This window comes from Orycteropus afer, unplaced genomic scaffold, assembly GCF_000298275.1.
Source record: "Orycteropus afer afer isolate SDZICR_OR568_19922 unplaced genomic scaffold, OryAfe1.0 scaffold00623, whole genome shotgun sequence".
Classification (NCBI taxonomy): domain Eukaryota; kingdom Metazoa; phylum Chordata; class Mammalia; order Tubulidentata; family Orycteropodidae; genus Orycteropus; species Orycteropus afer.
In genome coordinates, this window is record NW_006922210.1 from 1,217,423 (window position 1) to 1,230,973 (window position 13,551).

General features: G+C 37.2%; 1 protein-coding gene across 1 annotated transcript in view; it reads right to left on the bottom strand.

Moving 5' to 3' along the window:
- The window catches only part of RRN3 (RRN3 homolog, RNA polymerase I transcription factor), a 54,301-nt gene that overhangs the window by 21,600 nt on the left and 19,150 nt on the right, over nucleotides 1-13,551 (bottom strand). Inside the window, exons 12-14 of the mRNA XM_007956476.2 lie at nucleotides 6,834-6,964; nucleotides 4,878-5,008; nucleotides 3,772-3,956 (exon numbers count right to left, since the gene is read on the bottom strand). Coding sequence (XP_007954667.1) covers nucleotides 3,772-3,956; nucleotides 4,878-5,008; nucleotides 6,834-6,964 — 447 coding nt within the window. The remainder of the gene's footprint in view (nucleotides 1-3,771; nucleotides 3,957-4,877; nucleotides 5,009-6,833; nucleotides 6,965-13,551) is intronic.

The following is a 13,551-nucleotide window of genomic DNA, read 5'->3' on the forward strand; positions in this document are numbered from 1 at the left end:
ATTGTAGTCAATGTCATGAGACAAAGTGTATGTGAACTGCTGTATGGAAAGTGAATTTGCTCTGTAAATTTTCACCCAAATCACAATAAAAGAAAAACGCTTTAAATAAAGGTACATGTAGACAGTCACACATACACAGCCGAGAAGAACATCATTAAGTTAACCACACTCGTTTAAAAGTAAGCCAGGAAGTAAGGCACATTATCCTAGTGGGCTATAAGCCTACAGATGACAATCTGGAATTCAAATACTGGTAAACTTAGCATATGCAGAGTTTAAATGTTGTTGTTAGATCCTTTCAAGTCAGTTTTGACTCATAACGACCTTATGTACAACAGAATGAAACACTACCCGGTCCTATACCATTGTCACAATCTTTGCTACGCTGGAGCCCACTGCTGCAGCCACTGTGTCACTCCATCTTGTGGAGGGTCTTCCTCTTTTTTGCTGAACCTCTACTTTCCCAAGTATGATATCCTTCTCCAGGGACTATCCCTCCTAACAAAATGACCAAAGATATGCAGTATCGGTTTGTTCTATTCTAACAACTGCCATTTGGTCTACATACAGGTTCCTCATGAGTACAATTAAGTGTTTTGGAATGCCCATTCTCTCACAACGTTTTCCATAATGCGTTATGATCCACACAGTCAAATGCCTTTGCACCATCAATAAAACACAAGTAAACATCTTTTTGGTATTCTCTGCTTTCATCCAAGATCCATATGGACATCAGCAATCATATCCCTTGTTCCATGCCCTCTTCCGAATCCAGCTTGTTCCATGCCCTCTTCCGAATCCAGCTTGTTCCATGCCCTCTTCCGAATCCAGCTTGTTCCATGCCCTCTTCCGAATCCAGCTTGAATTTCTGGCAGCTCCCTAAAGATGGAATGCTACATCCATTTTTTATTGTTTATAATTAATTTTAATTATGTGTGATATTACAATACTGTTTGGTAATTTCCACATTCTGTTGGAGCACCTTTCTTTGGAATAGGCACAAATATGGATCTCTTCCAGTTGGTTGGCCAAGTAGCTATTTTCCAAATATCTTGGCATAAATGAGTGAGCACTTCCAATGTTGCATCCGTTTGCTGAAACATCTCAACAAGTATCAATTCCTGAAGACTTGTTTTCTGCCAGTTCCTTCAGCGCAACTTGGGTTTCTTCCTTCAATACCACTGGTTCTTAATCATATGCTACCTCCTGAAATTACTGAATGTTGACCAATTCGTTTTGGTAGAGGGACTCTGTGTATTCCTTCCATCTTCTTTTGACGCTTCCTATACTGTTCAATATTTTGCCCACAGTTCAATACTGCAACTCAAGGCTTTAATTTTTTTTCAGTTCTTTCAAGTTGAGAAATTCCAAGCACATTCTTCCCTTCTTTTTAATACCCTTTTGCTTTCTTCATATATGACGACTTTGATGTCATCTCACAATTTGTCTGGTGTTCTGTCACTGGTGCTCAATGCATCAAGTCTATTCTTCAGATGGCCTCTAAATTCAGATGAGATATGCTCAAGGGCATATTTTGGCTCTCATGGACTTGGTTTAATTTTCCTCAGCTTCAGCGTAAACTTGCATAGGAACAAAGATCTGTTCCATAGTTGGCCCCTGGCCTTGTTCTGACTGATGATTTTGAGGCTGTCTACTATCTCTTTTGACACAAGTAGTTGACTTGATTTCTGTGTATTCCATCTGGCATCATCCACAGCTATAGTAATTTAGGTTGCTGAAAAATGTATTTGCAATAAGTACATTTTATATAAAATAAAGAGTTTATACAGGGGAGAAAAAAGACTACATGATTTGATCTCAGCTAACTATCATGGTATTTATTAAAAAAAAGTTTTCCAGAGAGAGCAAAATTTTTAAAAATCACATATGGTTATGAGATTATGACTGTTAAATCATCTCCTCTTGAATTCCTTCAATATATATAGCCCAATCTGACAGGCAATAAAACAAAAACCAGTAATCTCATTTTAACATGCATGTCTTAAATTATTAATGAAATTGAACATCATTTTCAAGTGTGTATTAGCTGTCTGTATTTAAAATTTTCTTTACAAGGAAACTCTGGAGGTAGAAAGAAAACTTAGCAATCACTGTCCCAGAACTAATGATTCTAATTTTGCCCTACATTAGCTCAATGAAGATATCATACACAGATGCAAGCAGACCAACTTGCGTAAACAGATTTTGCTTAAAAGAAGCTTTTTCAATGCACAGGAATGATGCATGGATTATAAGAAATCTATCTTCTTTAACAAAGATGCCTGTCATCTATTTACACAAAGAAAGGCAGAGATTTTACTAAGCTCTCCAAATCATTCTAGAAAGCCTTGCCCCATTAGTGGTTCATAACCCCTACCATCCTTCTAAAAGTATATGGGATGAAAATAAATATATATAATGTAATACATATATACAAAAGTTTTGGGGTTTAGTGCTACGGTTCTCAACCAGGGTTGATTATACCTTCTAAGACATTTGACAATGTCTAAAAAGTTTTCGTTTTCACAACTGGGTTGTTAAAGTAGGGGAAGGTGTTTGCTATTGGTATCCAGTGGGACAGAGGCCAGGGATGTTAAGCATCCTACAATACAAAAGGCAGCCCTCTTCAACAAAGGATTATCCAAGCCCAAATGGTGCTGAGATTGAGGAACTCTGGTTTAGAGGAAAGAGTCTATTAAATCACAAACAGAGTAACTTAAATTGCTTTAATTCCACCCTTCTTAGAACCTATACCCATTAAAATGTAGCCATCTAATTTGGTATATTAAATGATAAACATCCTTCAGATATTAGCAAAACTGAGAGAACTAGCATGTGAATTCTCAGCTTTTCAGGTATAGGAACATAACTGTTGTGACTTCAAGCTTTAAATACAGCTTCATCTGGGTTCAAGTATGTGACTGTTGGGCAAATTACTTCTCGGTGCTTTGGTCTCCTCATCTATAAAGTGGGAAGGACACCTGAACTTTATTGGACTATTAAAAGGACAAAGAAAGCGTGCATAGAAAGCTTCATGTAGTACTAGCACCAAGCAACTGCTCAACCTCATATCTGAAGAAAAGCATCTTCACCATTCACACCTACTTGAGATGCTACCCTCTAAAGAAGGGTTCTCAACCTCAAATCTATCAATTATTAAAGAGGAGGCCTAAGGGGCTTTGTTAGCTGATATGTAGTCAGTCCACAACTCATGGTGACCCTGTGCATAACAGAAACAGAAAGAAATACTGCTAGTCCTGGGCCATCCCCATGATTGGTTGTGGATCAGACCATTGTATCCATAGAATTTTATGTTTTAATTTTTATTTTTTCAATGTGATTTGGGTGAAAATATACAGAGAAATTTCATTTTCCTCCATAGGGTTTTTACTGACTGATGTTCAGAAGTGGATCACCAAGGCCTTTCTCTCTAGTCCATCTTAGTCTGGAAGTTCTGCTGAAACCTGCTCAGCATCAGAGCATTACACAAGCCTCTGGTGACATCAGTAGAGGTTACACATGAGGTGCACTGGCGAGGAAGAGAACCTGGGTTTCCCACACGGAAGGTGAGGATTCTACCACTGATTCATGGGGCCTATACGCTGGGAAAATTATCTGTAAAAGTTTGAGTGTGTGTGCATTTTTCTGGATCCAGAGTTTTCACCAAATTCTCAAAAAATGTAAAGAAATGCCATTCTAAAGGAAGCGAAGTATACAATAAAAATCCAGTCTATGTCCATCCCCCTCTTACAATCCACTTCATTCACTGACCTTCCTTCAGATTTCCACTTAAAAGCTGCTTGTGTCTAAAAACAAAAGTGTAGAACACAGCTTGACAGGCTGAATAAAACGGTCCGTGGAGGGCAACATCACAAAAAGCCTTCGTTCCCGAATCCTGGTTATTAAGGTATATGTGCAGCCAGTTAACCAAAAGATCTAGACATGATTTTACAGTACTAGAGAAAAGAAAAATTTAAGTTAACTTTACAAGCTTCATAAAAAAGACTACAGTGACATAAAAACACACAATTGCCTATCATTACAAACTACACAAAGTAAGTTAGAGAATTCTTTAGATGTCATCATGGGCATAAAAGAGAAGTAAATAAAGGAAGGAAAAGAATGAGTGGGTGGGAAGCCATCCTTCTAATTATACAAGGTAGAGCAGCATGGACCTTCTAGGAACAGGCAGGTCCCTAAGGATGCCTAACAATACAACAGATGGGGAACAGTTTTTCTAATCAACTCAGAAAGGCTTCTTCATGCTTCCAAGGTGATATAGCCAGAAAATGGGGCGTGTTTACCAACATCCTACAAGGGAAAAGACAGTCTAGTTGGCATGGCCACTACCTATGGAGTCTTGATGAAATTCTAATGTCAACAATTTAGGACTTGAATGGCCAGAGGACTTTTAGCTGTCTGGAGGATTTTTAACAGCATCCTTGCTCAAAGTTATCTTTATAGATGATTGGAAGAAATAGGTCCAGAGTTGGCCCTCCTGGGTAGGTCTTTCTATTACCTTTAAAAGAGCTTTTCTTCATCATTAAAGATACAATTGATTTGGAATGCAAATGAAAAATGACAGACCTACAAAAAAGAATCAAAACAGTATACAACACCGTGCACTATCCAGAAGTACAACCAGACAGAATAGATGACAAAAGTTTTACATATGAGGCTTATACCTAAAAAAGGAGATGTTTTTTTCTGAAGTTGCCTCTTAGAAATAAAAACATCTCTTAAAAGGTAGGGGAACAGATTTCTTCACCAATAAAGTCAAACCGAAAAATAAGGCAGATATTTCTTTGACTTCAGACAATGCTATAACCACTTTAAAGCATGATATGAAAAAGTACTTGGAAATTTAGGTTACTTACATAAGAGGAATAAATTTAGCTCTTGCCAAGAAGCTTCCAATGTAATTTCCAGCAGCCTGCCTGATGATGGCAGGATTATTTGGATCCTGCAATTTTTTCCAAAGATGTTCCAAAAATGCTTCTGCAAATCCCTATAAAAAGAGGTGTTGATCTGATCTTTCTTAACACCTAAGACATTCTGGTTACTATAATCCTAAGATTTTAGCTCACTGTCTAAGGCATATGACTATTAACCAGAAGGCTGGTGGTTCAAACTCATTAGCCAGTCCTCGGAAGGAAGGTTGGGCAATCTACTTCCGTAGTGATACCACCTCGGAAACCCAAAGAGGGGTCTCTATGAGTCGGATCTGATTACATGACAGTGGGTTTGGTTTTGGTTTTTAGCTCACCAGGTAGGAAGGTTTTAGTATCTAAGTCACACTGCTAAGTAATGAATAAAGTTATCATGGTTCCTGTTTTTAAAACATCCTGAGAAAATGCTATTAAAAACAAAAAGGCACCCCAGGTGTTAAATAATCCAATGGATCCAAAACCTGGCCGAACATCAAAATCAACAATGATGTAGATTCAGTAGGTTTGTGACAGGGCTTCAGAATCTACGTTATTTTAAAAACTCTACAAGTGATTCTGATGCTCAGCCAGAATCAGAAACTGGTGATAATCTATACTCTCAAGGAATTCTTTCTAAAATACCTTAGAGTTCAAAGTATCCATGCAGTCTTTGACTATACATATTGATCTTACTCAGAAGCAGAACTGTAGATTAAACTATAGCTGGTATTCAGTTAATTACACTACTCATGGAAAGAAACAAGCTGATTAAGCTTCCTTTTAATAAAAGGTACAAGTCCTCTCCCTCCTTCAAATATCTTTTTAAAAACTATTAACACCTACCTTTGGGTAAAATGAATTCATCTTTCTTATCTATCCCTAACATTCTCCTGGCTGTTCTACGCACCAAAGCTACTGCCACTGAGTCAATTCTGACTCAAAGCAACCCCCAAGGACTGAGCAGAACAACCCTACAGGGTTTTAAGGCTATAAATCTTTACCAAAGCAGACTGCTTGGTAAAGACCAGCAGAGTGACTGATCGGTGTGAACTGCCAACCTTCTGGTTAGCAGCCGAACGCTTTTAACCACTGTGCCACCAGAGCTCCTCCTGATTGTTCTACAAAAGAGAAGTTATAAAAGAGAAGAAAGAACCTTCCGTAATTTCTTCTCCCCAAACAGAAAGCAAAAGACTTAAAAAAGGTTTAAAACGCTGGCTTAAAAAGCTGGTTTGGGTTTTTTAGGACTCAACTCTGAAAAACAGTATACAGTAATAAATAAATAAATAATTTTTTTTAAAAAAAAAGTTGAACATTTCATATACGAGATTTTAATAGAGAAAAAGGCTTGAACTGAAAGGAAGTATACCATCTAGTGGATGCAAGATGACACTTTCAAAGCATTTGGCTGAACTGACAGGCGGCAATTAATCTTTTCTGCTGTTTCATGTGCTGAAAAGGGAATGTAATTAAAAAAAAAAACCACTGCCACTGAGTTGGATCCAACTCATAATGACTCTTCTTGGGTTTCTGAGGCTGTATCACTACGGGTAGATTGCCCAAGAAAAAGAATCAGAAATAAATAAAGAATTTATGGTCTTTTCCCACCCCCATTTCTTTTTCTTTAATTTTTTTAAATTGTGATATGGATGAAAGTTGGGAGCTCTGGTGGCATAGTGCTTAAGGCATATGACTGCTAACCAGAAGGCTGGAGGTTCAAATCCACCAGCCACTCTTCGGAAGGAAGATTGGGCAATCTACTTCCATAGTGATATCGCCTTGGAAGCACTGAGTTTTGGCTTTATGGTTGAAAGTATATTGAGCACCACCCCCATTTCTTAAAGGAGAAAATGTTAGTAGGCAAGAAAAAAAAAAAGCTAAGATGATGTTAATGACATTGTTACTCACCAATCTGAAGCTACAGAGGTAAAAAATAATAAACTGTACATGGCAGGAGGCATGAGTAGGCAACAGGAGTTTGTCAAAGATGGTTATCACATCTCGATATAAATCCTTGGTTTTGTTGTTATCAGTCTTACCTATGGGGAAAATATCAGTTTGAAAATACAATTTTCAAGCTAGCATTGTTTTAATATGCCAAATCTGTTAAAAGGACACAATACTATCCAGAAATACAATACCATCTATTAAACAATGATTTTAAAAAGTATCATTGTTACATAGCACAAATTTTTCTTTATAGGTATAATTAAAAATCACCTAATACTGGCAAGGACTTAGGCCTTTACGTTTCACACATTACTGTGGGGACTTACATATGAATAACTCTTCTGGATGATGATTTTACAATTTGTGTAGCAAGCTGCCCTTTGGCCCAGTAATTCTACTGCTAGGAACTTACTAAAATCAAATAATCAAAGATAATTTAAAAAAAAAAAAAAAAAAAAGGATGTTCATTATGCTGTTATTTATGACACCCCCCCCAACAAAAAAAAAAAAAGGGGGAAAAAAATAAAGATGTGTTAAATTCACATGATGGAATGCTACTCAAATCAGTAACAATTTTGTTTTAGGGGACTATTGTATGAAATTGTATGAATAGTGTATGAATTGTATGAAAACAAGTTAGGCAAAAAACAGCAGGTTATAAAATAGTATATATAGTATAACTCCTATTCTATTAAGAAATACACACATAAACAAACACACTTTTATGGAAAAGCAAAAAGATAACATACATCAAAATGCTGATAATGGTACTCTGAATGGTGAGAATCTGCTGATTTAAATTGTTTTTTTATCTGTCTTTTCCTATTCTTTACCAAACCTGATCTAGTAAACATTTATCTTACTATTTTTTAAATTGATTTGGGTGAAAAATTACAGAGCAAATTCACTTTCCATACAGCAGTTCACATATACTTTCTGTCATGACCCTGACTACAATTTACCCCAATGCAACAGCTCCCCCCCACATCCTCCCCATAGTTACCTCCTCCCTGTGTCCGTCCATCTTTCCATGCACTCCTACCCCTTAAGCTGTCTCCCAGGGCATAAACAGCCCTTCTTTCACCCATGATTGCTCTCTCCAAGGAGTGGATCTACCTCAAGTAAATGTTCAATTGATAGGCCTGTCTTTCTTTGGCTGCAAGCTGCAGGTGTGGGTTCAATTCCAGACCTGAAGGGCAGCTTGGGTTCATAGTCTCAGTGGTTCCACCAGGACCTATCAGACCAGCAAACCTGGTCCCCACCCCCCTTTTCCCCAAAAATTATTTTGAGTTTTGTTCCACATTGTTCTCCCTACCTATCCAGGATCTCCTACATAGATCACCCTCTGAGTGGTTGACAATGGTAGTTGGGCACCATCTAGTTCAGTTGTACAGACTGCAGATAACACGGTGTACCAGTTGCTAGGACTAACTGTTTCTATGAATCTTCAGTTTTCTTCATTCTTCTTTGTTTTGCACAAGGAGAGATCCATCGTTGCATCTAGATGGCAGCTTGCAAGCTTTTAAGATCCCAGTCGCTACTTGCCAAAGTAGGAGGTGAAACAATGTTTTGTGTAGTATGTTATGCCAATTAAGCTTGATGTCCCCTGTGACTATGGTCCCAAGCCAACTTGTTCCCTCTGGATAGCTGCCTATGACCAAGAAATGACTACAACCTTGTCCCTTGTCAGCTTTATTATACACCTGAGAATTCTTACCGATCATACAAAGACACTTGTAGAACCACTGTCTGCCAAACCTATAAATGGTCTTGGGTAAACTCCCCACTACATAGATACACCTAATAGTTCAGCCCGTCCACCCATCTATCCACTCGTATACCCATGTTTGCCTTCACTGACAATGAAATACTGTATATGCAAAAGGGTTCATCTTTGTTGTCTTCACCTCCCATATACCTCTCTATCATGTATCTTTCTATGTCTTCCTCTTCCTCAATGCCACCATGCTGATCACTTAGATTTGGTACATTGCCATTCTCTTCACCCAAATCAATACTTATCCCTACCTATCTAACAGTGTTCCCTCCCCTCCCCACTCACCCCTGGTAACCAAGAAAATTTCCTTCTATAAATAAACCATTCCTTCACTTTTACAATAACTGATGAATACAGTACTTGTCCTTCTGTAATCAACTTATTTTGCTCAGCATAATGTCCTCCAAGTTCATCCACCTTATGCAGTGTTTTGCATATTCTAGGTTATTCTTCAGGATTACATAATATTCCATTGTGTATCTGTACCATAATGTAGTTATCCATTCCTCAGCTGACGGACATCTAGGTTGTTTTCATATTTTGGCCACTGTAAATAGTGCTGCAATGAACATGGGTGTGCATATGTCTGTTCTTGTCATGGCTCTCACTTCTTTAGGATATATACCTCATAATGGAATGGCTGGGTTAAATGGTATTTCTAATTCGAACTTTTTAAGGAATCGTCACACTGCTTTCCACAGTGGTTGTACCACTTTATAGTCCCACCACAGCACTGTATGAGAGTTCCAATCTCTGCATCCTCACCAGCATTTGTTATTTTCTGTCTTGTTGAAATTGCTGCTAGTGCTGGGACCAGATGGTACCTCATTTTTGTTTTGATTTGCATCTTTCTAATGGCTAATGATCGTGAACATTTCTTCACGTTTGTTGGCCACCTGAATGTCCTCCTTGGTGAAGTGTCTATTCATGTCTTCTGCCCATTTTTTAATTATATTTTTTGTTGTTGTTGCAGTAATTCTAGAGATAAGTTCCTTGACAGCTATGTCATTGCCAAATATTTTTTTTTCCCAATCTGAAGTTTCTCTTTTGACTCTTTTGGACAAGTCTTTGGAAGCACATACAAATTGAATTTTTAGAAGGTCCCATTCATCTAGTTTCTCTTTTGCTGTTTGGACATTTTGGGTTGTGCTTCATAGTCTATTTATGCCATATATAAGGGCCCCTAAGTTGCCCCTAGTTTTTCCTTGAGGAACTTTATAGTTTTAGGTTTCACATTTAAGTCTTTGATCTATCTGGAGTTAGCTTTTGTGTATGGTGTGAAGCACAGATCTTGTTTCATTTTCCTGTAAATGGATATCCAGTTTTGCCAGCACCATTTATTAAACAAACATTCTCTTCCCTATTTAATGGATTTTGGCCCTCTGTCAAAAGATCTGCTGACCACAGGTCGATAGATCTATTTCTGGGTTCTCAATTCTATTCCATTGGTCTATGTGTCTGTCGTTGTACCAGTACCAGGCAATTTTGACTACTGTGGCTGTGCAGTAGGTTTTGAGATCCAGCAGTGTGAGACCTCCTACTTTGTTGTTCTTCTTCAATAGTGCTTTACTTATGTGAAGTCTCTTTCCTTTCCATGTAAAGTTAGTAATCGTTTTTTCCATATCCTTAAAAAATGCTGATGGGATCTGGATTGGGATTGCATTGAATGCATAGATTGCTTTGGGTAGAACTCACATTTTCATAATGTTCAATCTTCCTATCCGCAAGCATGATATTTCTACCATTTATGTAGATCTCTTATGGTTTCTTGAAGTAGTCTTTTATAGTTTTCTTTGTAGAGGTCTTTTGTGTCCCTGGTAAGATTTATTCCCAAGTACTTTATATTTTTGGTAGCTATTACAAATGGTATTGATTTCTTATTTCTTTTTCAGCAATCTCTTTTCTGCTGTAGAGGAATCCAACTGATTTTTGGATGTTGATCTTGTATCCTACCATGATGCTAAATCTCTCAATTAGTTCCAGTACATTTTTTACTCAGTCTGTTGGGTTTTTTAGGTATAGGATCATATCATCAGCAAATAGGGATAGTTTGACTTCTTCCTTACCAATATGGATGCCTTTGATTTCCCTTTCTTGCCTTATGGCCCCGGCCAGGACTTCCAATACAGTGTTGAATAGAAGTGGTGATAGAGGGCATCCTTCTCCGATTCCTGTTCACAAAAGTAATGGTTTCAGTTTCTCTCCACTGAGAATAATGTTGGCTGTTGACTTTGCATAGATGTCTTTTATTATGTTGAGGAATGTTCCTTCTATTCGTATTTTGCTGAGAGTTTTGAGGAATGGGTATTCGATATTATCAAATACCTTTTCTGCATCAATTGATATGATCATGTGATTCTTTTTATTTATGTGGTAGATGACATTGATTTGTTTTTCTAATGTTGAACCATCCTTGCATACCTGATATGAACCCCACTTAGTCATAATGAAAGATTTTCTTGATATGTTGTTGGAGTCTATTGGCTAGGAGTTTGTTGAAGATTTTTGCATCTATATTCATGAGGGATATTGGTCTGTACTTTTTCTTCTGAGTGATGTGTTCGCCTGGTTTTAGTATCAAGGTTATGCTTGCTTCATAAAACAAGTTAGGAAGGATTTGATCCTTTTCTATGTTTTGGAATAGTTTGAGTAGGATTGGTGTCAGTTTTTCTCTGAATGTTTGGCATAATTCTCTGGTAAAATCCTCTGGGCTAGGACATTTTTTAGTTGGTAATTTTTTATAACCTGTTCAATTTCTTCTTTTGTGATGGACCTGTTCAACTTTTCCACATCAGTCTGTGATAGTTTAGGTAAGTGGTGTGTTTCTAGGAATCTGTCCATTTCTTTCAGATTTTCAAATTTGTTGGAATACAGTTCTTCATAATATCCTGATATTATTTTTTATTTCAGTTGGTTCTGTTGTGATGTCACCCATTTCATTTCTTATCCGTGTTATCTGTATTCTCTCACTCTTTTCCTTTGTTAAATTTGCCAGTTGTTTGTCAATTTCATGGATCTTTTCAAAAAACCAACTTCTGGTCTTGTTGATTTTTTCTATTGCTATTTTCTGTTTCATTGATTTCTGCTCGAACCTTTATTAATAATTTCTTCTGGTGACTGTAGGCTTTTCTTGCTGTTCTTTTTCTAGTTGTTGGAGATGTTGGTTTAAAGTGTTGAATTTGGCTCTTTCTTCTTTTTGATATGTGCATTTATTGCTATAAATTGGCCTCAGATCACTGCTTTTGCTGTGTCCCAAAGATTTTGGTATGTTGTATTTTCATTCTCATTTAGTCAAGGAATTTCTAAATTTCAATTTTTATTTCTTCTGTTACCCAATCTTTCTCAAGGGGGGTGTTGTTCAGTTTCCATATGTTTACTTTATTCAGTTGATCTTCCTATTGTTAATTTCTAATTTGATAGCATTATGATCTGAGAAATTGCTTTGCAGTATTTCAATGTTTTTAAATATATTAATGCTTGCTTTATGGCCTAACATATAGTCTCTCATGGAGAATGTTCCATGTGCACTGGAAAAGAATGTATATTGTGCTGTTGTTGGGTGAAGTGCTCTGTAGATGTCTGTAAGTTCAAGTTGGATTGTATCATTTAGCTCTTCTACATCTTTGTTGAGTTTCTTTCCAGTTGTTTTATCTTTCATTGCAAGTGGTGCACTGGAAAAGAATGTACATTGTGCTGTTGTTGGGTGAAGTGCTCTGTAGATGTCTATAAGTTCAAGTTGGATTGTATTGTTTAGCTCTACTGCATCTTTGTTGTTTCTTTCCAGTTGTTTTATCTTTCATGGCAAGTGGTGTATTAAAATCTCATACTATGATGGTGGATTCCTCTATTTGCTTATTCGACTCTTTGAAAGTCTGATTCATGTATTTTGGGGCTCTTTTATTGGGTCCATAGATTTTTATTACAGTTGTATCTTCTTGTTCAATTGATTTCTTAATCGTTATATAATGCCCTTGCTTGTCTCTCATGGTGGTTTTTATTTTAAAGTCAATTTCATCAGAAATTAATATTGCCACTCCTGCTCTTTTTTGGTTGCCACTTGCATGATATATCTTTTTCCAACCTTTGATTTTTAGTCTATTTTTGTCTTTGTCTCCAAGGTGTCTCTCTTGTAGACAGCATATTGATGGGGTTTGTTTTCTTATCCAGTCTGCAACTCTCTGTGTCTTGAGTTGTACATTTAATCTATTAACATTTAGTGTAATTATTGACAAGTATGAGTTGGTTGCTGTCATTTTGTTATGTGTTTCTTTATGGTGTCCCTGGTTTCTTTGTTCCTTATTATTTTCTGTGCTGAGCTCATTATGTTTATGAAGCATATTATCATTTCCTTTGTTGCTGTTATTTTAGTATTTGCTTAATACTTGTTGCTTGTCCTCTGTTTATTGTGATGTGAAGGTTTATCATTTTTCTTTGAGGTCACTCTGTGATGTATAATTTTCTCCCCGAGTTTAGAACAGTCCATTCTATCTTGCAACTCTCTTGATTTCCTCACTTTTTAAAAGTTCTGTAACTACACAGTATTTTCCCTCTTTTTGGATTGTGTTGTTGTTATGTGCCGTTGAGTCGGACCTGACTCATAGTGGACCCGACTCATCGTGACCCCTCCTTGGGTTTCCAAGGCAGTATCACTACGGAAGTAGATTGCCCCATCTTCCTTCTGAGGAGTGGCTGATGGTTTTGAACCACCAGCCTTCTGGTTAGCAGTCAAGTGCCTTAGGCACTATGCTACCCAGAAATCCCTTTTGGATTGTAGTTTTCCTCATTTGCCAAATAAATCTCTGATTTCCTGTTCACAATGTTGTAAGCTTATTTACTTTGCATACGTCCATAGCTGTGGTTTCTGGGCTATGTCATCTTGTTTATTAATGGTCAGTTGTT